General features: G+C 44.7%; 1 protein-coding gene across 1 annotated transcript in view; it reads right to left on the reverse strand.

Annotated features, from left to right (window-relative positions):
- The window catches only part of LOC118207560 (MORN repeat-containing protein 1-like), a 70,785-nt gene that overhangs the window by 13,492 nt on the left and 32,436 nt on the right, over positions 1-24,857 (reverse strand). The window contains exons 12-14 of the mRNA XM_035381257.1: positions 21,664-21,809; positions 20,235-20,314; positions 1,084-1,154 (exon numbers count right to left, since the gene is read on the reverse strand). Coding sequence (XP_035237148.1) covers positions 1,084-1,154; positions 20,235-20,314; positions 21,664-21,809 — 297 coding nt within the window. The remainder of the gene's footprint in view (positions 1-1,083; positions 1,155-20,234; positions 20,315-21,663; positions 21,810-24,857) is intronic.

The raw sequence follows: 24,857 nt of genomic DNA on the forward strand, positions 1-24,857 counted from the left end.
ACATGAGCACATGACACTAAAGTTACTTAATAACCTCAAAAGGGGGATGGCATGCAGCCATTGCAAAGAGGAGTCACCTCTTCGCTTGCTGCAACCGTGTTCTAGCAATAAATACAATGCAGGCAAAAAAATAAATAAATAAAGAACTGCTCAGGGCAGGATTTCAAACCGCCTTAAAACAATAACCTTTAACAAATGACCTACGGGGAAGGAGAGTGCTTTCACACTTGGCGAGGCATGGAATTGCACCTTCTGAAGATAGAGGTTGGGGTGATGGGGGGAAGCAATGGGTGGGTATTGTGATTTTTGGCCACAGGTTCCAAAAAATGCCTCCACCGGTGCCAAGAAACAGGCTTCAGGGTGTCTCTTCCCACCTTGTGCATTCTTATGCATTTTTACCGCATGGCTTTTGTTTTTTTTTTTATTTTATTGTTTTTTTAAAAATTTTATTTGCAATGCTGTGTCACGTCAAGGGAATCTTTCTGGCGCAATCCAGCAATCCCACATGCAATATTTTGGACTGATGTTGTATATCAGGGAGGGGCGTCTTCAATAAAAAGTGGACAGAATATATCTGAGGGACAGATAAGCCACTCCTGGTGGCAGTGTGTTCATATGAGCAGAGACGGAGGGAAAACCCTGAGCCAGCAGACTGTGCCCTAATGAGTGAACTGGGCCATGAAGCAGCAGTGCGTGGCAGTGAGAGCACCAGAGAAACTAACCCTGCTTTGCTTCGGCGTGCCGTGCTTTCCTTTACACGACGGACACATAAAACAGTATTTTAGAAAGGTGGAAAAAAAAGATCACACGCTAAAACAGCACCTTGCTTCTGCAAATGTGTGGATAGAAGTTTTTGGAAAAAAGCAATTAATCGGTGCAAAAACAAGAGAGTTAAGAATCTCAGCTCTTGATGAGAGCGTGCCTTCGTCGTCCGCGGCGACGGAGTGAGCTGAGGAGAGAAGCCCGCGGTCCGAGCAGGGAGCCTGACCGGGGCGTGTCCCCCCCGTCCGAGCGCAGACGCGCACCCCGCACACAGACAGACTCCCAGCTTGGGCCCGTGTGTGCACGGCATCCCGTCCTAACCTGGCCTCACGCTCCTGCCGTCTGCGGCCTCCTTCTTCACCGTCGTCCCGACGCGGGATCCCACGCTCGTCCTACGACACGGGGGGAGAGAGAGAGAGAGAGACGCGCTGAAACAGAGGAAAGAGCTCCTCCTGTTGTGGAAGTTACTCTGTCCCAAAACAACCCATTACTCTTCCAGACGGTCCAACAACCCTTAGTGTCCCCTAACAGCACTGCACTGAGAATATCAATCAATCAATCAATCAATCAATCAATCAATCATTCATTCTTCCCACTTCTCTGTATTTCAGGTATTCAAACCAAACACTGATTTAAAAACTTATTAAAAGAGTTACGATTAACAATAACGATTGTTTTACATCTTAGAAGGGAAACCCTGAAACACACTGCAGACTGTTAACAGTTGTTTTCCAATTGCATCACGATGGTTGGCTCAATGGTTGGATTGAAAATGTTGTACAAGGAAAGAACTGCATGTTTTGCCCAAAGACTTTATCATTAATATTAATTTTACAGTTTTTTTTGCAATGATTTAAGCAGAGCAACTAAGGTGAGTCACCTTACCCATGAAAGCAGAAAATCTATGCCATACAAATAAATGCTAATTTGCAAAACAGTAATGGGATAATAGAATTGGAAAAATCAGCATGACCACGTTGGCAGCTGAAAATGTAACGGTACGAATGTTTTATGCAAATGACACTTCCACACTTTAACCACGCCACATCATGCGGTATACATTTTGTCCAGTAAATGAATAAAGGTGATGTAACAACAGCTGTTCTGCGTTCCCTTTTTTAAAAATAAAAACCTGTGTATTTCTTTGAGATTTTTTATTTTTTTTGTTTTGTTTTGTTTCCTGAACCCATACTGGTTTAACTCTTCTGAATGTGACACAAACGAGGCTCTGAGGCATCGTGGTCCTGATGCTGCGTCTTCCGCGTTAGAACATTCTGGCACTCGCGCATATGAAACGTGACAGCAGATCAAAGATCTGGGGTAGGGCCACACGACAGGATTACGGTTCCTCACGACTTAAATATTCTCATCAGAAGAAGACTGCTCATAAACTCAAGGAAAAAATAAATAAAACAAAATCTACTTTCTCATTTCAACATTCATCTCATTTTATCACACACTACTGAAGAGCATAAACAGTGAAGGGACCCAGAAAGGGTGATTAATAATATGCTTTCCATAAATGTCTCTGGAAAATAAAAATGGCTGCTACAGTATGTGCTGATTTTAGACGCTGATCCACAAATTTGTGTTATAGGTTGTCAATATGCCTTTACATACCACAATCACAGAAAAGTACAGTACAATCCTTCATATCCAATCCCCATACATCCAAACTATCAGTTTATCCAATGATGAAATTTCTCAATGCTTTCTCCCTACTATGGAATAACAGCTCAAATGGCAATGTCTGCATTAAGTTTATTAAAATTAAGCTTCTTTAAAAACTTTGAATCACTTTCAAATCATAGAACTGTACCTTCAAATTTCCCTAGGCCACATTTTTAAGTCTAAGCAATCAGGTAGGCCTAAGTCTTAAACCAAAATGTCCCCGTTGTTTAAAAAGGGGGGGAAATGGGGGTTTATCAACTGCATCCTTCTCCGAATAAACACAGAATGTTGGGTAATGGGCTGTACAGGAGCACAGAAAGAGTGCTAATGCTAATTTGAAGGCTGATAGGCATCAGAAAAACGAAACGGCGGACCAACTGAAACGCGTTAATGGAGGACTTTTGCCTCCAACACTACAGCGCTCCAGCCGCTGAGGTGAAGGCTTGACTGCACACTCCTAAGCACTATGCCTTTGTCATTAGCCAGACTGAGTTGTAATTGAGTTAAATGGAGAAACTTACGGTAAGCTATAACGGCATCTTGTTTTTACTATTCGTGTTTGATAAGTCCATTTTAAAATAGTGTTTAGAAATGGTTTTAGTATAGTTTTAATAAACTGCGCACGTTCTGTATTTTGCTTTGCCTGCATTGCTAATTTTTCATTGCCATTGCCATTGTTATTGCACATGTTATGTTTACCTCACCATACCACTCAGACTGTGTAAGATATGTGGAATACAGTAATTAATCTACTCTATGCTCCTATTAATATATTTAGTCTATGCTTCTTATAGTGGAAGACATAATCTAATTATTCTAATCCACTTGCCACCAAAACCATCCACAGATTTAATTGGCTAAATAAATGTTCTCTCCCTCTCCACCTTCGCTAATGTGTGGTGAGCTTTCTGGCGCAAAATGGCTGCCGTGCATCACCCAGGTGGGTGCTACACATTGGTGGTGGGTGAGGTGAGTTCTCCTTCACTGTAAAGCACCTTGAGTATTCAGAAAAGTGCTATATAAATGTAATGATATTCTATATATATTCTATAATATTCCACATGACAATATTTCAGATTAAAAAATATATTTTTAGGAAGTGTTCCATTAATCAAATGTCCTCTGTCACTTTCCTGATTTTTTCTCTTTATTTCTTATCCATTGTTTTAAAATGTATTTTTATGTAATATATAATTTATATTATTATACTTGCCTGTCATATGACCTTTTCAGAACTGCAACTAAATGAATGAATTAAAAGTGTGTCAAAAAAATCTAATAAAAATGGGTCATTATACATGATAATATCCAAAATAACAAGACACCACAGAACCCACAATTATGAAGGCTCCATTCAAATTCAGCTTGCTTGTAACGCTCGTGTGACTTGGAGAGGCTTACAGTACTGTAGGAATCGGCTTTATGTCGACTGTAGAAAGCAGGAAACCGGGATGTTTTTTTTTCTTCCCTTTATTCCTTTGCTGAAGTGTCTATTTTTAAAAGAGAATTTGATGACATCATCATTTTAATCTGATTCCCAGGGACATTAATGCTCCCTGTCATTGCTGCTCATTTAAAAGACGATGACTGGAACAGGTCCAAGTTTAAAATGCTTCCATTGATGCTGTTATTTTTTCCCCTATTTTTAAAAATTTATTTGTTTATTTATTTTTACAATTTTTTTTCTGGAAACAGAATTTTTATGCCTCCTGTGGTTTCTTAAGTAAAGCCCCATTTTCATGATCTTCTGCATGATTTGGGCTTTCAAGCAAATTAAATAAAGTTTAAGAAAAAAAGAAGAAGAAGAAGAAGAAGGAAGACTGGAAATATGATGAAGTACCCCTGCCAAGTTCCAGCAAAGAGTTGGGAACAGCAGATCTCGTTATCGCACCCGCCAAATAAAGGTGTCGGCCATCCCGCTAGCCAGCTCTGATGTCACTAAAAGGGTTCCTTTTTCCAAATTGGACCTGGGACAGACATTTATTTTTTCAGTTGGGAGGTGCTTCCCACATCCCACAAGCCCTCAAGGCCATTCCAGGAACGAGTCATTGATAACAGAAACAGAACACGGAGTACTATTTTAAAATGTACGTCTCTTCAGCTGTTCAAGAAATCGGCGGTTCAGAGTTCACCTTCATCCACACCGCACTAATAAGTCCTGTAAATAAATAATAACAGACACACCGTATACACGGAAGAACCTCAGAGCTACTACAACCCTTACCGCCAAATACGAACGTCTTACAGCTCATCACAGAATGAAACGCTGAACTGAACCAAAGTTAGGCCTCGCTGTACGGGGTACTGCCGAAATAAGCAAATGAATGCACAAGCGTGTTCGCGGCGAGGCGCTACAAACGTATCCTACAGAGACACCCTCCAAACAGCCTTTCAGTGAACTCTCGCAAGCGTGCAGGGATACTTTATTCTGTTTCGATCCCCCCCCGCCCCCCCCACACACACACACACTCCACCCTACCCACGCCCTGTTTTTCTCAAAACCTTTGCATAAGGGTGTGCTGTGCCTTCCCCAGAATACAGGGACTGCAATCCTGTGCTTTCGAAACACAGGCCGCGCAAAAAAGAAAAAGAAAAAGAAAAAAGAACACAAGGGAACGTAGATCAGCCTCTCTTAACATGACAGGGATGCCAGATGCAGGCTTCTTCCCCCAGTCAGCCATACATTAGTACAACAGGAACGCCTGTCACTGCCCAGCTGGGAGTCCGCAGTCTTTCGGCCCGCCTCTCCTTTGTGGACAATCTCGCCACTGCCTGGAAATGTGGCATGCGCTGCACTGAGGTAACAGGCTCCCAGGGGGCGCTGTGGAGCACGCGAGCGGAGGCACGACTCTCGTTGTTTATTTGATCTGGCTGCCGCTCCGGTCACAGCGACACGCACACACACACGCACGCACGCACGCACGCACGCACACACACACGCACACACACACACACACACTCCCGGCCTCTCGCAGTCCGCCTCGTGGGTAGCACCTTGGATCAAGGGTAAGGCAACCAGACCTGGGCATTGAGCCCGCTGTCCCGTGCCCAGAATCCAAGATCAATGGGAGTCCGAGACCGCCACAAACCAGTGATATAAGAGGCCCCTGTAGATAGGAGCTGGGTCTGCAAGACCGCTAACAAGCTCCATGTGCTACAATGAGTTTTTACAAGAGGCTAAGGGTCACCGTAGGGGAACGCATCAAAAGCAAGGAGCCATTTTACGCCTTTGAGAAAGATTACACGATCAGCGTATCCTGACATTGGCCAAGGCTTATCAACCGACCGCCGCCACGGTCACCCTGCTCTGCTCTGTGAATAATGAAACCTTCAGTCACCTTATTTTCATTATAAAACAAAAACAAATTAAACAAAAAAAAAAAAAAAAGCCCCCAACATGGATAAAATGAATCTGGTTACGCGCAGCACTGCTTGTCACAAAGCCAGAGGAGATAATAGCAGGTATTCGGATATTGTTCAGGTCAGTCAAGGTCTCTTTTTCTATTGCACAAATCCTTCTCTTCCTCCCCCCCCCCTCCACCCCCCCCCCCCCCCCCACCCCCGCGGTTTTATTTTCCCCCGTTTGCTGTAACCTGAACTTGACAGCCGGGCTGAGAAAGTCAACCCGTCAGGAGGAAGCGGCTGAGAGGCTGAGAACCCCTCTGAAGGTTGTGGGGTGAGACGCGGGGGAAAGGGAATCAGGGGAAGAAGAAAAAGCCCCTTTTGTTCTGTCACGAGTTCACCATGTAATTAATGGCATTGTGCAACACCCCTGACTGCTAATTTTATTCGCACAATTCGGATACGCGTTCAGATAAAGGAAGAACAAGAACAGTCACGGCCCCCGCACGTAGAATCCGCGCTGCGGGGGGGCGGGGGGGGGGGGGGGGGGGAGGTAACTGTGTGCCCTGCTCTGTCTTATAAAGGATTAACAAGCGCTAAGGATGCGCACGTCGCTAACCGCAAAGTCTGTACTGTACATCGCGTTCGAAATACTCTCATTTATCGCGGTTACGTTTTAATAAATCCAATTTGTGGCGGGAAAACAACGCGGCGGGAACGCGTCTTTCTTTCTCACTTAAAGCGAAAATGAAAAGTGTATAAACGCAGAAACGAAAACACGGCGTTTATTACGGACGCTCATGCGCCAGCTGCTTTCATTTCTCCATAGAAAGGTTTTTCATAAAAAGGAGAGACATAAACACAAGGACGCGTGCTCGCCTACACGCACTTTCCAGTCGCGCGCGTTTTTTATGAAACCGGTTTGAATGCTCAGGAGGCTTTGCCACAGTGAGAGATGAGCTCCTTCTAAAATCATGCTGAAATAATCAGACTTATTACAGTCAGGTTAATTCCCTTACGGATTATGAGGGTGGCAGACAAGATGGGTGATCAGACATGTACATCAGTGGCCTTCTTCTTGGGTTGGGTGTAGTTGGTGGTGGGGGGGAAGGGGGGGGGGTTGGTATATAAAGGGCATGTAAGGCAGGAACTACTCCTCATTGTTAACCTCCCACACAATAGGTTTCTTGTCACAAGGCTGTCTTTTGCCATTAATTTGCTCCTTTGCGACATTCTGAAAAGACTCCATTTTGCTCATTTGTCTCCGCATAATACCGGTGTACAAATGCACAGATTTCAATTCGGCAAGCCTCCCTCAAGGAATCTCTTTTCACGAAACACAGGCGCTGCTGGACGCTTTTAACTGATGAGAATGCTGCAGGACTGAGATTTGAACCTGGGCATTCTTTAGAAGGGCTTTCCAAATATGAAGAGGCATTTTCTTTTTTTTTCCTCTTCTGAAAAAAACAACCCAAGGCCTACCTCTGCGAATGAGAAATAAGGAGGCCATTGTCAGAGCTCCCCGTCTACGCTGCGCCTCCTCGCTGCGCCAGTACAGCTGGGGAGAAAATCTCAAAGATCTTTTAAAAAAAAAATAAAAAAGTTACAAAGAACGCCTGGGAGGTATAGTCACCCCCCCCCTTGTTCAACGTCCCCCTTTCATTAAATATACCATATGATGGGTATCTTTGAGAGTGCATTTTTCTGTCGCGGTCAACCCCCAGGGGAGAGGATCTCTCTCTCTCTCTCTCTCTCTCTCTTTCTCTCTTTTCTTCCTTCCTCTCCTTCTCGGTGCCTCAGAAAGACAGTAAAGGAGAAGGAGAAGAAGAAGAAGAAGAAGAAGAAGAAGAAAGCAAAGAGAAAAGAAGCTATCACTCTGAGAACTCGAGGCGCAGACAGGCCCACAGTAAACAGGACGTGGCCTTGCCCTGAATGGGCCCTGTCATTCAGGGGGGGCTCACACGAACAGCCAGAGGAACAGATGAACTGCGAAAAGCCAGAGCTTATTACGGCCGGCATTAGGAAGCAGGACCAGATGGGCGGCCATGTTTAGATTTATTAGCCCGGCAGGCGCTTGGTTTTTTCACTCGAGCAGTTCACGTTGAGAGCCATTCCAAAGGGTACACAAAGACACCCGTAAATCCTTTGCTTAAAAAAAAAGGAAAAATAAAAAATATATAATTAAATATATAATATTTTATATGTAATTTTTTTTATAAATATATATTTGATATATACATATACGCAGAGTGAAAGGATTTTGATTCTCTCAAATTTCCTGTTTTGCAGTCGGTAAGGCCCTTTCCTGCACTGTCCGCTTCCCTAGCTGCAGTACAGCTACAGTACGCCTGACACGATGTATCAAAAACAAGGCAGACATGCTTCTTTCCCGGCCTTAAAAACGTCACACAGAAAGAGCTTTATCCTCCTGGAAAGGCTAAATTAATATCCATGCCTGGAGGGGAAACGTCTCCCCCCCCAACACATCTCACTGCGTTTCCCCTTCCTGCCCCTCTGATTTACAGTGCGCCCTGGTACATATCAGTCAGAGAAATCGCCCCAAGAGGAGGAATTCCAAAGCCCTTACGCACCACCCGCTGCAATGCCAGGTTTTAGGGAAGGCCCTCTTTTTTTCTAAGTCACAGCATTTTGGGAAGGGGTTAAGTCCTCTCGTAGTGCCATGCAATGCTCTCCATATGTTAGCATTTCTCTCTCTCTCTCTCTCCATTCTGCGACTCTCTCTCTCTCTCTCTCCCTCCTACATTACGTCAGATGAGAGATATTTGAGCAGAGCCACAGGGATTAAAGATTGAAACCCCGAGAAGCTGAAGCACATCCCTCACATCCAGCTGGTTTCAATTCTGACCCCCTGCACCTGTTTCTATTTATTATTTCTACTGCCGATGGGAACAGACTCATTTTTCAGACTTCAAACCTTTTCAATAGGTAAAAAATAGGAACTTGGGGTTTTTTTTTTTTCCCCCCGTAGCATTGTTAATGTATTCTCTTCCCACACTCATGGGGGGGTGTGGGGAGGAGGGTGGAGACGGGGGTGGGGTGGGGATGTAACAGAAAAAGCAGTCTCTCTACTGCCATTGTGTGTTTTTATTTATTCTGTACATGGAGGGGAATACTGTCCCCATTGATTCATTTCACAGCGATATCTCACTTTAATGAAAGAGCCGTGAGGCTCAGGAGGTTTGGGGCGAACCCTCTGCGGTCGGTAGATCCAACGGCGCGGCTCTTTTATTACGAGCCCCTTTTTTTCGCGGGGTAGAACTTTCGTTCTCGCGTCTCGGAGACGCGGAACGCCGCACGTGTGCCGTAGCCTCAAACGGGCGACGCGGGCCTTCTGTTCTCGCTCCGGCTCCGCGGCCCGTCTGAAAGAAGGCTAAAGCGGAAGCCTCGACAGCCGTGCGCTTCCTGTCGCTCACTGCTTGCTTACATCACTAACCCCCAACCCCCCCCCCCCACCCACCCCACCCCCCCATTTACATCAGAATAATATATATATATTTTTTACAGAACTCCATCCTCCTTTGTTCCACTGCAGATCCATTCTCTTAGCCACAGAAAAGGCATCTGTACATGCTTTATGGAAATACATTTTTTGCATAGAGCATGGGTTTGGAATGGTTTGAAATTATAACCAGAAGTCCTCTACTGTCTGGATTTAGTAAATAGGGGGGGGGGGGGGGGGGTGTTTACCACACTATAGCGATGTGTTGCTGGGAGCATAACGCAGTGTAAATGTATTAGCGCACTTGAAAGAAGATAACTAATACTTCAGTGTACAAAGACAATGCAAAAGCAAAAATACAAGGAACCTGCATTACTGTACACTGTAGCACACGTGTAGTTATTTATGCTGCATCTTGCTAATGAGCACGTAAGCGCAGTAACAGTCTAAATCTTAATGGGTCTTTATGTCCCAATGTGCACTTTCACTATTAGTCTCTACATATTGATGCAATAGATGGCAAATGCTTCTCTTGAAGTTATTCCAAAGGCATGATTCCCCCTGACGGCTCCCAATCGTGGAGCTGAAAAGGGGGGGGGGGGGGTGTGTGTGTGTGTGCGGAGGGGGGGGGGGGGGTTCAATGAGATCGGTGCATGTTGCAGGCTTAAGGGAGGCTGGGAATTTAACCCCTTATGACTCAATTTATTTATTTAGCTTTGATAACACCCTGCAGGGTTCTTGGCTGAGAACCTGGTCTGCTGTTTTCCCCTCGCTGGATTCCAGCACCTCCTGTCTGTACCATTAATATTTATTACATTTACATACTCAGGTTCAGTGGTTTGTTAGGCCCATTATTACAAGCTAGCTGGGCTCGCTCAGATATTCATACTGCAAGGCGTGAGTGGTCTTGTGAGAATAGCGCGTTTGTATTGCAGGCAGAGGTTCGATCATTTCACGTCATGTCGGAAAAGCACATCTCTTGGGGTGGGAGGCAGTTTGGGGGAAGGGGGGCGACTTCAGGGGAACCGAAAGAAAATAGAAATACAGTCCAATACAATAATACGGTGCAGTAGGAACATTAGCTTGAGGGGATAGTCCACTTTTTGGGTATTTTATATTATTCTAGGTCCAGTGCATGTTCTTGATTGGCCCAGACAGTTTTTCTGTGCAATGAAGGATATTATAGATATTTACAGATGTTTCTGACAAACCTGCCAGCTTTGTCAATAGGTGGTACAGGGGCATAGGGGTTTAAAGCAGGTGCACTACAAGTCCCTACAAAGCAGCTATCACAGCTCTGTCATGCCTCACAGATTGTATGTGTGTCCATTACCCAAATGTGTTTCAAAAAATGACATTTAATTTTGTTTTCAAGTGGAAATATTTCCTATGGCACAGGCACTCGGACAGCTGCGCTCAAGTAAAGGAGCAGTGGCACAATACGAAAAAACTGATAGTTATGCTTAAAGTTGAAAATCTAAGGCCGAACTGTGAATCTTTGAAAAGTAAGCAAAACCTGGCTGGCGTTACGGCTTCTGTTTAGAAAGGAAAATGAAGTAAACAAAAATATTCAAAACAGAAATATTACATAGTGAGTATATTATATACATGTATAGTGAGTGCAATTATATTATAAAGTGAGTTTCATTCTAATGTAGCCTGAACATAAATGTTTCTCTGCAAGGACATCTCTCTCCCATCACGATCCCCAGACCTCACAGGGATGGTACCCCGTTCCTGTTTTGGCACAAGCTGTCAATCAGAGATCTTGTGCGGTATGAAGGCATTCCTTTTTTTTTGAAACATTTCTCTCACATTGGTGGTGTTCTGTCTTTTGTTTAGTGAGGGGTTGAGGAAGGAGGAGGAAAGAGAGGATTTCAAATTAATTGGATCAATGATTAAAATGTAGCATCTCACTTGGGTGAGCTTAGACAATGCGCGCACGCACACTCGACAGGGAAACAAGCCCCGAATTGGCATTTGAATCGGTAGGAAAGGGGGGGGGGGGGGGGGGGGGGGAGAAACGTGTCTGTGTGAGGTCTGCATTGAGGAGCTGTTCTTTTGCGCACACGCTGCTGTGGACAATCAGGATATGAGTGAGTTACTCAAAACAGTCATGATGTTAATTTGCCAGAGGGCTGAAAGCATGACATGTTTACAATGGACGTTTCTGGATGCAAATTCCCCCCGCGGATTTAAAAGAACAGTCCCTTTCTCTCCCGCCAACCAACACCGGCGACCAAAACAACGGGGTTTTCAGCCCTGCTCATTGTCACGAAACACGCGGGGTGGACCTGCTGCCGGAATTTAAATCTGTCCAATATCAGGTGGCACCAGCAACCAGCTACCCCTCCACTCAGATAATTAAATCATTCTGTGGGGTATTTTTATGGAAATGCTTGAGCGAGTACTTCACCAGCTTTTTTTTTCCACCCGGGCGCATTCATTCTTGGAGAACATCCGTTTTTTACTCTGAGTACCCTACGCAGTCTGACGGTGCGCAGGAAGACAAAAACAGGTTTAAAAAACTGACCCGACGGGTCACGGTTTGAGCGAAAATGTTGTCCTCTGTGGAAGAGAGAGGCATGTTCACTGAATGAGCGATTGTGTGCTGGTGCTGGTTGCCGAGCTGGACGGCGCTGAGCGCTAACGCCGACAGGAGGCTCAGCCGATCCCAGATGGACAGCGGCCCGCGCCGCTCCACGCTGAGTGCGGTAATTACCCAGGAATGCGGGAAAAACACATTTGTGCCATGCGTACCTAACCCCCCTACCTACCCCCCCACCTCCCCCATTCCCCCCCGATTCCACCCCCCCCCCCTCATCTTTTTTTCCTTTCACGCTAATGAAAGTTTTTTTTTTTTTCCCCCAGTGAAATGACTCTTAATTACGTCCTTATTTTCCGGTCTGGGTAAGAGTTATTGCATTCCCGCTTTTAACTAAATTTAGGTGGTCATCTCATGCGGAGCGCTCAGGGCCCGGGGGGCGCTCTCTCTCGCGCAGCTGCCGGTAGGCCACAGGAGACCAGGTTCTGCCCGGCGACACTTTGCTCTCCGCGGTCCCAGCGCCGAAGAGCGCCAAACAGCAGGCCCTGAACTCTGGGCCCTCTCTCACACCCTGTACTGTATGTATGTGCACTGCACATGCATCAGTAACCACGGAGACCCTAAACGAAAGTCCAATCTGTTCGAAAAGCCTGACCGGCTGTCTCTGTGTTGGCATATCAGCACGTAAATGCGTGTGACCGCATGCCCACACACACGCTCGTGCGTAAGCAAGCAAGCACGCACACACACGCACACGCACGCACACACACAGAGGCACACATCACTGCCCATGCATTCGTGTGTGGCTCTGCCAGCAGACTATTGTTTCAAACTGCGAGTTGAACTTAAGGTTGCCAGGCTCCACTGGGCTCGAGCATTAGACCTCAGCAATCTCACAGCACAGTTCTTTTGGAAAAACGATAGGATGTGGTAAAAAACGTGCCAACTTGTCTGGCTGACTTTTCCAAGGAAAGCATAATTTTAACAAGAGATCAAACACAGGGCTGCATGTATGCAGCATGAGTTCAAGTTATAAAGTATTCATAATGTTGCCTACAGCTTCTCTATAATACTAATATGATTATTATTATTATTATTATTATTATTATTAATAATAATTAATCATATTATATAATAATAATAATTATATTAATATTAATATTAATAATAATAATAATAATAATAATACACCTGCAAGTTGCAGTCACAGAGGCAAGTCCCCTCGCAGCCACAGTAAAGCTGATGAATATATAGAAAGTCTGCAGTGACCCAGTGTTGCTGGGGTTGGCTTGTCCCATAACAACAACATTTTTTTTCAGTTTGGCCGTGGACAAACATGTGCTCTCCCCTAATCCTTTTAATTCCTTTGACTGGAACATTCTCTGCCCAAGGTGACACTGAGGGCCATTGTGCACTGTCCTGATGGTGCTGCAGGTCACAATCAGTACTGACATGGTCAGTATCAGACAGTCAGTACTGGCATGCTCACAGTTCTGTTTCAGACAGTCAGTAATGGTATGCTCACAGTTCTGTAAAAGGCAGTCAGTACTGGCATGCTCACAGTTCTATATCAGACAGTCAGTACTGGCATGGTCACAGTTCTGTAAAAGACAGTCAGTAATGGCATGCTCACAGTTCTGTAAAAGACAGTCAGTAATGGCATGCTCACAGTTCTGTAATAGACAGTCAGTACTGGCATGCTCACAGTTCTGTAAAAGACAGTCAGTACTGGCCTGCTCACAGTTCTGTAAAAGACAGTCAGTACTGGCATGCTCACAGTTCTGTATCAGACAGTCAGTACTGGCCTGCTCACAGTTCTGTAAAAGACAGTCATGGTCACAGTTCCAGAGTGTGGGGCACACCGCTACACTGAGGGATCATGCTCTAGCAGGAAGAGCCACTTGAGATCCAAATCATTGAGCAGTGTGCTAAATAGATTCACAGCCAAAGTGTTTGCAGGATTTGACCCCCTCCACTTTTCCACCCAAATTTGGATCGCCCTCCAAAAGCATACAGGGCCCGTCGACCCTCCTTCTTGCCCTCCATGAGTCCGTCAGCTGACTTGTGGGCCCACTACAGGTGCAAGAGCAACCGGAGAAGCCTCTGTTGAGTAAACGAGGCACGGTAACCATGGTAAATTACACCCTCCCTCCTTGGACTATGCAACAGCCACTTATCTGTTGTCCTTGCAGACAGCCAAGCACAGTTGGTCCGGGCACAGTCTGCATTCAGCCTGGTGGTAGAGTGCACCACTGCACCACCACTAAGGGAATCAGCTGGGTACGGTATGGCATAGGATTCAATCCTGCATGGGCTGTCACTGTTAAACACCTCCAAGCAAGGAAAATCACCAGACCCTAATTCCAGCTGTATAAAATATAAATGAATATGTAAAATTGTACATTACGCGATCTGTGCTGGATCTAACAGTTTTGTAAGGAAATAAATAGCATACAGCATTGATTGCGCTGCACTGTTGATTTGTACAAGCTGGTTAGCAGGACACAGTGAGGGGGAAAGTGTCATCATCACGAGAGCTACAGACAGCCTCGTACGGCATGCAATCGAGCTCATTTCTACAGAACGCACAGTAACAAGGCTTCTATTGTTGCCGTTAGCAATTTAGGGATTTTTTTTTTCTCCCAAACATCGCCACATCAAAGCCCTTCAAATTTCTGTTAAAACACAGAAATAGAGGCTGGATTCGACTTCAGCTCGCGTATTTATTTTTCACTCTGAACCAAGGAGAGACGACAGGAAAAGCTGAAATAACATTCAGCTCCTTTTCCTTTTTTTTTTTTCGGGTAACGTCGCTGAAGACGATCTGGCTCCCATTTGGTTAAAATGTTCTCAGAATCCCCAGTGAAAAAAAAGAGAGAGAAGCCCCATGCAGCCGCACTGGTTTAAACCTGCTGCCTTTACACCGCTCTCCTATTACTGGAGATGTTCAGTCACGTACTGGGGAATCTGGGCTCTTGCCTTTTTTTATTGTCCTCATTGTGTGAAAAGGCTTGGTGGAGTGTTATAAAGAAAAACAGACAGGAGGGTGGGCCCCTGAGGTGTGGCAGCATCCATTTTGGGCCTTGACGATGGAGAAAAGTAAAAAAAAAATATATTTTATGTGTTGGGTAACACTTTAATTTTAAGATTTAAGGTGAACAGTGATATCCATATAAAGTGTAACGGTAGTTATTTACTGTATCTTGAATTCTATGATTAAAATTTAGTGAACGCTAAGTTCAACAACTAAATCGTTTATAATTTATTTATAAAAAGATTGTGCATTCAAAAACAACATTTTAACATAAATCATTATTAATGGCATGTCCTACTGTACACCTGAATTTCAACAAACAGGGTAAAAAGTACAGAGGGGGAAAAAAATGTAACGATTTCATCTGCCTTGAAGCAACAGCTGATTAACGCATTGTTCTTTGAGCCCTTAATTGCACCGTTAATAAAAGTGGGTGGTCGTGGACAAAAACGCACAGGCGGTCCGCACAATGGACCCTGCAGCCGGCCGAGTTTTCTTCAGACCCGTTTCTTTTCCTTGTTTTTTCTTGCCGTTATTCAAAAAAAAAAAAGAAAAAGAAAAAGAAAAAAAAAATCCAAAAAAGAAAAAAGCTCCCTTTCAGTCCCTTCTCCTCGTTTTCAGGGTGAGTGGGCTTTGTCACATCTGATAGGCATGGAGACCGACTGACATAAGCTTCACAGCGCCTGTCTTTGGACCATGGAGGCATGGAGAGAATTAAACCTGGTGAACTGGAAACACCGTTTCATTTCATATTTTTTGTTAATGAGTCAGTAGCAAAAAATGAAAATTGCATACCATGTTTACTAGGAAAGGTCTTGAAGTCTTATTAGTCTTCATGTTGTCATAGTTATCCTGAATGCATTGCAAGTATCCTAAATCATCATTGAAACATACTGTATATTTTCATTTACCTATTGATATGATTTCAAATTGTACGTGGCTTGAAAAAATGTGCGACAATCTAAAATGCAACAGTGAAAGAAACAAATAATGATGCTGCATGTCTCTCTCTTTCACATGCCAACTGCCACGACTAAAACTGTCAGACAAATATGGAAGAAATAAAGTAATAACACTTTCTGCTTGGTTTAGCTTTCTGCAACATTCCTCCTACAGTTTTCAGAGTAGTAACTTCTCCGCACAAAAGCCAAGTACCCGGACTCAAAGGTCTGAGGTGTTGCCTTGGAATATTTTGTTTACTTAAAGCCCACCAGAGTGTCTTCTGACTAGTCTTTGAGTTCCTTTCGACAGCTTTCACAGATACCAGATGGAGGCAAATAAAAGATCAAAGCCACTGGCCTAAGGTCATGCATACATGTGATGCTCCAAGGCGGGACTGCATACCTGTACTTAAGCACCACTAAATGATTAACTCGGCGTGTGTGTGTGTGTGTGAGTAAATAAGTGATGAGGAATTCCACCTGCGGGCACGTAAATCCAAAATGATTGGTTTTATTGGGCTTCCGAGGCGAGGCCGTGCCCTCTCTCACAGACGTACGGGGCGTCGACGTCGGGCAGTCGGAGGCAGCAGGCTGGAAGCGGCGCAGGTGCGGGCACGCAGGAGGGAGAGACTACAAAGGCGTAGGGGCCAGATGAGAATGAATTAGCGTCAGAACCTCAGGGAGGAATCGGGCAGACTGAGCCGTGTAAATCCCGATAATGACGGGCGCTCCCGTCCCGCCGAGCCGCTCCGCGTGATCCCGCCACCTGTTCGGGCTGCGCACGGTCCCGGCGAACACAGGCTGGCTGCTGGGGGGGGGGGGGAGGCGGGGGGGGGGGGCTGTGTGGCATACGCGCGTGTGTGAGAGTGCGTGTACACGCGTATGTGGGCGTGTATGTATACCCGGATGTGGGTCTATATGTACAGGTGTATGTGAGTGTATGTGTACAGGTGTATGTGGGTGTATGTGTGCAGGTGTATGTGGGTGTATGTGTGCAGGTGTATGTGAGTGTATGTGTACAGGTGTATGTGAGTGTATGTGTACAGGCGTATGTGGGTGTATGTGTGCAGGTGTATGTGGGTGTATGTGTGCAGGTGTATGTGGGTGTATGTGTGCAGGTGTATGTGAGTGTATGTGTACAGGTGTATGTGGGTGTATGTGTGCAGGTGTATGTGGGTGTATGTGTGCAGGTGTATGTGGGTGTATGTGTGCAGGTGTATGTGGGTGTATATGTGCAGGTGTATGTAGGTGTATGTGCACAGCTGCGCGTGGGTGTATGTGAATTGACTGACTCTAAAATTGAATTGACCCCAACCCTGGTCTTTGTAGCAGGTCTCATTGAATACATTTAAAAAATGTAATTTACCATTATAAAGTTCCTACTACTTAAATAGGTTCACGGTTCATGCAAGCAAACAAATTAGTGCTTCAACTGAGGGTATTAGCTTTGTCTGCTAATTCTACAAATGAAGCAACCTATCAGAGGACGATCTGTGATGGGAGAAAGCGTGGGCTTAGTCGCAGCACCTATAAAGGTCAGGAACAGCCCTCCATCATAAGCTGAGACAGAGTTAAACGGTCTGTTCCTGGACGGGGCTCCAATTAAAGTACTAAGGTGCTCAGTCTAGCGATCATCATACAGCCCAGACTGAATCGTGCCTGTGGCAGTGCCAGCAGGAGAGCCAGCGGGAGATGGATGACTATCAATGGCATCACCCAACATGGCAGTTGTATTCAGCAGAGCATATCCAGCCTCATGGCCCAGAAGTACCTCTCCTGACTTCACCAGACACCAATGACTCCAGCAAGCGGAATGCAGACTTCAGTGTGAGAAAGAAGTGGCTTGAAGACATTTGGAGTCTATCACTACAAGCATTAGTGATTGTGAAAAAATGCAATAATTCAAAATTGAAATAAAGACTGTAAAGAATAAAATAATTGCCCTCAATTACAGCCCTAATTGTCATGCTGTGCGGTGGGGTTTCAAAAACAGGGAGGGGTGAACACCCATCTTTGGGGTTCGAGCAACCAAGAAAAGCTCTCATATTCAAGTCCTTTGGCTCTTCAGCAGAGTAGATCGGTATCAGGGTGTTAACACAGGTTTGCAGAACAGCTCGGCACAGAACCATCATACCATGTGACCACAGCAGTAAAAAGGAAACTACAACAAAGGAAAGAGATGCTCTTCAAAATGGAACCAATGAAATCACAAACAAAGCAACACCACTTTCATACCAGGAAGTGTTTTTCTCAGCCATGTGAATGAGACATTTATTCTGATGACGACCAGAAGAAAAATAGCCACTTAAATCAAGTGGAAAGGCCTGTACGATGAAGCCAGGAGCCTGTTCTGGTCCTGTGAAGCTGAATCTATGATGCTATGCTAAATACAGGCTAACAGGCTACATGCCATCATCACAGAGCAAAATAACTACCTCTACAGCTAGTCTCCTGTTAGCTTAAGGGGAAAACCGAACCCGGCTTCCCGTCTACAAAAACAATGTGCACAAAAACAAGGTGATCCTCCTTAAAAGAGCCATTCAGAATTAGCTGCACAGTTCAAATTCAAACAAAGAACTAATTTCTGCTCGCAGCAGCCTGTCACCGTTGCACGAATACCATAGGGATGATTCTGAATACAATGAAGTGGATTGGCAACATTTGTGTGATTGATTAACCAATCTTTTCAGCGCAGAACGTGGGCTTTTTTTTGAAACGGAGCTAATGAAAATGGAGGCTAAAAAAACAGAGCCGTTCGAACTCTCCTCTCTCTTGACACCGCACCGTCTGCTTCGGCAAACGCCGGCAATAAAAAAAAATCAGCGTCCTTTGCGGCCGGCGACAATGCCACGAAAATTGAGCGCCCTTCCCGCTCCAGCGCTCGTCTTCCTCAGCTGTGCGCGTGACGCCTTCGACGAAAGGCGCAGAGGAAGAGAAGAAGGCTTCTGCTGAAAAACTCAACAATGTAAATAAAATATCAAAGAATCTCTGAACGCTCACGGGCACGGCCGACTGCTATACTGTTACGAAGTAAGCAACACCTCAGTGGGAGCCAAGCGCAAGGGTCGTCTAATCTGCATCGATACAAATCGGCGTTACCACGGTGATCTCCGCACATACAACACGCGCCTTGCTTACGGTTTCCCTCGATGTCAGGAACGCAATTTCACGAACGGTTGTTGAGGAAAGGAATTCTTAAAGGAGTGCTGATCGAGCCCTGTACTATTTGATCAAACTATTTTCCAGCGCACGGGGAGTTGACCCCGTTTCCATGCACAGCCGAGCCTAAATCTGCTATTAATCTACAACAACAAAAAATTCTAAAGCTAGTTCTGTTTGTCTGCGTGGTTGTAAGGCTGTCAGCCTGATTTTCTTTGAAACCATTAAAAGATCTTCATTCAAATATATTTCAGTACATCGAGTGCCTGTACCTTTAGATCTCTGTAAAACTGACTCAACACGGGATGCTGCAGTCCCAAAGACAGGAAGGCTTTTCAACCGTTTGCACTTTAGAGCACAAGAAAATAAATGATCGGGCATTGCACATGAAGAATGTGCATACGATTTCTGCAATACCTCTTTTGCATCCCTTATTGTTATTGTTTTTTCTTCAGCCTTTTAAAATGCTTTCCTAAGTTCCTTCACAGCTGGACAGCAACTATAAGCTACGTAGAATAATGTGCGAATAATGTCAAAATTTACAAAGGGAAAGAAAACAAAGCAAACCTTATTTGCACATCCTCCTGGTTACCAGTGAGACTAGTTACTGCTTTCGACTCCATGACAACTTTCAACAGGCCAACAGAGATCACAGTGGAACACAGAAGTACCCATTCAGGATGAAAACAGGAAGTGCTATTGTCTAATTATCCTCTGAATTCTCCAGGTGGGTCTGCCCCCTGCCATTATGGCTTTTGTGACGTGTGTTGTCAGGAGTGGAAACAATTAAGCGTTGTTTCGTTAGGAGCAAGAGCTGACTCTTGTCGTTGACATTTACAAATAGAAAAAGGGAAGAAAAAAAAGCTCTTTCGCTTTAGTTGTTTTCTTTTTTTTCTTCTTTCTTTGTACATCCTATAAGTCCGAATAGGCAAGGCTAATTTTGGTAAGATCCCACCCCCGCCTCCTTAGCCCACTGGAACACCTGGGTCTAGAGTATCGAAGCGGACCTACACTGAAAGCACTCATATATTGAGTATCTGAGTAATCACCAGGGTCCCATGTAAAATCTGAAATGTACAGCAGGAATGGGGTACTTACAGTACCGATGAGTCATAACTGAAGGTTCTGCATAAAAGCATGGAAGGATTGAAAAGCCCAGTCTTTCAGACAACCGTCAGCTGCCGTGCTGTGACTGTGCAGCCACCATGTTTCAACAATGGCCAACACTACACTAGAAAGAAAAGGCCCTTTTAATCATTATTAAACCCCGTGTCCATAAAATGATCGCCTTCATCTGCACACAAAAGACCGGGCTCTTACTTGCTGTCGGAGCTTTTCTCTTGGGACAATGGCAGTTTTTCTGAAGGGCCCTTGCCAACTGGCTTCTTGGCAGCTTTTTGCTGAAAGATGAAAAAAGAAAAAGAAAAAAAGGCACACACCTTCATTGAAAAACAGAAAGAACGAAAAGTTGACTCATGTCCAGACCATCATATGACCGAGGTCCCCAGACTGGGCATGACAAAAAAGGAATCTGGATTCCATACTTTTTAAATAGCCTTTATCTTTTCAGATGCACAAAAAACAAATAGCACATCACACAAAGATATGAAATGGCTAACATGCAGTGATCAAACACAACAGAATGCGTCACCACCAGTGTTTGTGTTCTACATGTTCGATCTTCCATTGTGTAATCCAGATGGCATCACTTACATTCTCACACTAAACTATATAAGAATGATTATTTTTAATTAAGTCTTAGCCAAGTCTCTGCTTAACGTACTCATACATGTACCAGGACAATGTTACAGCTATAGCTGTGTAAAGCTATATGACCTGTCTAGAGGTACCTTCTTTTGTTACAAATACAAATTATTTGTTTGGGTACGATTACGCTTACTGATTATAAATGCAAGTCATTCCGGATAAGAGCGTCTAAGATTGTAATGGAATTTACTGTAAGTGCTAATAAAAAGAAACTATAGCTTGTGCTGAAACCAGGGCCTGTGACTGGAATTGAGTGGGCATAAATGTGCAGCTCAACCCCATGTTCAATATCACCCGTGGACTCCACTCCAGCAGGTGATATCGGACATTCGCTCACCCACGAATACTTCCACACCAGAGTATACAAGCCAACGGAAACATTTAAAATAATGTTTCTTCTGTTGGATTGTGCCACCATCACCAGACTCTCACCCCCTTTCTCTCTCTCTCTATTTCTCAAACTGTCACTGTGCGCCTGCGCTGGCCATCCATGCATCTCTTAGAACAGGCCAGCTACTGACACACAATTCCATGCTAGGCCAGCAAGCATGTGCCGTCTAGAACGCTATTGAGCAAGAGACACGCCGGCTTGCCATACTGAGTTTCTGAAGAAAAGGTGTAATGCTTGTGTTAAAACTTTGTAAGTCAAAGTTAAAGATGAATATATATTGAATACAGGCCACAATCTGCTCTGAATTCCAGGAGAAACATGGCACTCCATTGCTTGCTCCTCACCACTAGCATACTCTGGGCGAGGGACGTCCTCAGAAATGTGGAATATTTAGATTCCCTCATATTTCAATGACAAAGAACACGCAGCATGTGGTAGTTGCCCTCATGCAGTTAACCAAACACCTGGCTAAAACAGCTGGGGCATTTGGCGCGGTGTGAAATCCGGAATGTTCCTCTAATTGGCCTAATTGGCCGTGCAGAAAACAACATGCAAATGTGGTTCGGGAAAGATAAGCATTGAAATTAGAACCTTCTCCAGTTCGTCCATCACCAAGTAAGGCTTATAGTCAGGAGGGGGAGGGGCCAGCATGAGGTTCTGGAATTTTGCTTGACCCGCTTCGACTCTTTGATTGGCTGAATGAGACTCTTCCTCCGGCAGAGCCAAGTTTCCCGTTTCTGAAACAATAAATAAGGTCATTGTAGTTTTTCAGGGCATACAAAAGTTTTTTCATCTTTCAATTTAAAAAAGTACAAGCTTAAGGATAAACACTTGATGAACTATAAGCACAAACACAAAAACCCTGAACTGAACTGAATTTCGTGTTTATAGAGCCAGCAGTACATTCATGTCACCAGGACCAATGAAGGGTGCCAAAGGCCTCTCATACAGTTCAGTCAGACCAGTGTTGTTTTCCAGCCGAGACATAACACACAGGCTAATCACACTGCCCCAGAGCAGGGAAGTTCTGTTTACACGAACATTACAGACTTGGCCTGCCCAGTCTTTTACAATTACTGTTCAAATCAAGGGTTTTCCTACACATCCATCTACATTTATATTTCCAATCGATATCTACGGCAAAAATAATCTCCCTCGCTGTTTTTGTCCGCTCGCGTTCGGTGCAATTAGAGGCTGCCGGGGCGCTGTTTTGCGTCACCAAAGTTTTATTATTTTTTTTTTTTGTCGCCTTGGAAACCACCGAGCGTAGATTCTCTGCGTACGGCATCATTTAAGGAAGTGCAAAGTGGCTGAGTACCCTTTATGCGAGCGTGGAGCGCATTCTCTCGTAGCGCAGCTCATTTACTTAATGCACCCTGCATGGAAATTTCACTGACTGAAGCGGACAAGAGCGGAATTAAACCACGCAGAGGATCAATTAACTGCACAGCGGAGCAGAGGTCACTCCACGCAATCACAACTTTCGGCTTTAGGAAATGCCACACGCACTTGATTTAAAACGGAAACCGCAAAAAAAAAAAAACACACACACTGCTTCGCGTATTTAAGTTAATTAACTTGCATAACGAGCAAAGGAAATTAAATGGCAATTGAATTTGGTAATTCATTTGTAGAAATTATTATTTTTTTATTATTAAATTAATTATTTTTTTATGTTCACCTTAGTTTACAGGATATACACATAACCAGACCGGCCTTAAAAATTCACCTCCGAATGGATTGCTTTTTAGAGAAACGTAAATAAACAGAGATGATAATAATCGCATTTTAAGAGCACGAAGTTCAGAGCCAGGTTGTTGTTGGACAGGCACCGGCCTCTCTGGTTTCCCCCGCATTAACTCAAATCGCCTGCAATGACTTGCCCTTGGAAAAAACCAACCTCAGTTTGGCGGGATTAATCTGCTGAGCCCGTGTCTTTCCCCTTTCGCCAGCCCATAATTTCCTGTACAGCTGGAGGGGCCGGCCATGCCAAAGGCTCCCGGTTACTCCAGAGGCGAAGCCAAGGAGATCGTTACGGCACAGGCTGACAGAGCGGCGGAAGCAGGGAGGGGGGGGGGCGGGGGGTCTCTTCCTTTCTGACCCCCCGCGTGTGGTTTTTAATTAGGACAATTATAACACAAACTGCTGGATAAAGGTTAGCCCCATCCTTCTGGGACCAAGCAGCAGGCGTGTCATTAAACCCCCCCACCCCCTACAACCCCCCACACCCACCCTCCCCCTACACCCCCCCCCCACCCCCGCCACCCCCTAAAACTGCCGCAGAGAGTCGAGGTAATCTGACCTCTCGACACACAACAGAAAAGTCAGTTAATTATCTTTTTTTTTTCTTTCATTTACAGCCGACTCAATTAGAAGCCACTAATCACCTGAGGAGGGTTGCGGGATAATAAGCCGGCAAAGAAATAAACATAACGCGGAACTGCAAGTGCGTGTGCGGAAGAAGGAAGCGCCGCACAGCCACGGAGGACATGACAGATTCCCATAACACGTACAGACGGGGGGCCTAATAATAGGGCATAAACCGTTATTGCCCTTTTATGGGCTGATCTATAAGCTGTAATATTTTCATTAAATTAAATTGATCTGGTCTAATCTCCGAAAGAGAGGGGTGTGATGGTATCGATCACCTTAATCCGAAGGTGACGAGATGTGACAGCTTGCTTTATTTTTTTTTGAAGATATTAAATTAAGTACAGACAAGTCAACCTCCTCCTTATTAACTGGCTAAGGAGGCACGGTTCCTTGACCTAGTGTGTGTTCGGTAAATGTAAAATATCCCTGAATTAATCACCTTTTCATGAGGTGCAGAGGTAAAATAAAACCAACTGGCAGGTATTTGAGGTGTCTGGAAGTGCCGCATTGGCGTGGCAAAATAACAATAAGCCCCATTTGGACGGTCACCAGTTGGAAACTTGCTCTCATCACGTTGCGAAAAACCGAAAAGCTGAAACGTAAATCACGTAAGCCTCGTGTGAATTGTGCCTGTTTTCGTTTTGTGGGCTCAGGAGCGAATGCTACTGTGTTGCAAGTCTCAAATCCTTCAGCGCAGACCTCCCTCAAGCTCCTCTCAAATCACCGGGCAGAGCCCGAGAATGCAGTGACCGCTTCTCAAAATGGACTCTTAAGTATTTTTTTGCTTTTGCGTTATTACTTATGATTTTCCATACGCCTCCCGGAGCCTTTGTTCCCCAGCCGCAGCGGGCGCCAGACCTTTTGGCTGGTTTCTCAGCAGGACAGCTGGGCAAGCTCTTAGCACAGGCTGCACTACCAAATGAGGAGGCACTGGAGGTGCTGAAGGGGGGGGGGGGGGATGCAGGGGGTGGGGGCGGGGGCACAAAGACCCACAAAGGAAAGACCACTCTCGAATTCACTGATAAATTGCAATTTATCAAAAAATGTACTTAGTACTGTTGGACAAAGCTGTTTATGCTTCTTCTTCTTCTTCTTCTTCTTCTTCTTCTTCTTATTATTATTAAAAATAATAAAAACAACAACAATGATAACTGTAGTATTATTATTATTAGTATAATTCACATGTGTTGCATTTCCACCAGAATGGAGTTGTTGCCGAGCAAAACTAGGAGGTGTACTACCGTTATTCCTGTTATGAAGATCACATGGTCTATGTATTTCACTTAAGCGCAAATAATCCAAGACAGCGATTTTCCATATGCAATAATTTGAACGGGGGGAAATAAAAAGCCGCTTCTCCATCTTGCTAACAGAAATAAATGACCCTGGAAACTAAGTAATGTAACAGGCAG

This window comes from Anguilla anguilla, chromosome 11 (assembly GCF_013347855.1).
Source record: "Anguilla anguilla isolate fAngAng1 chromosome 11, fAngAng1.pri, whole genome shotgun sequence".
Taxonomy (NCBI): Eukaryota; Metazoa; Chordata; class Actinopteri; order Anguilliformes; family Anguillidae; genus Anguilla; species Anguilla anguilla.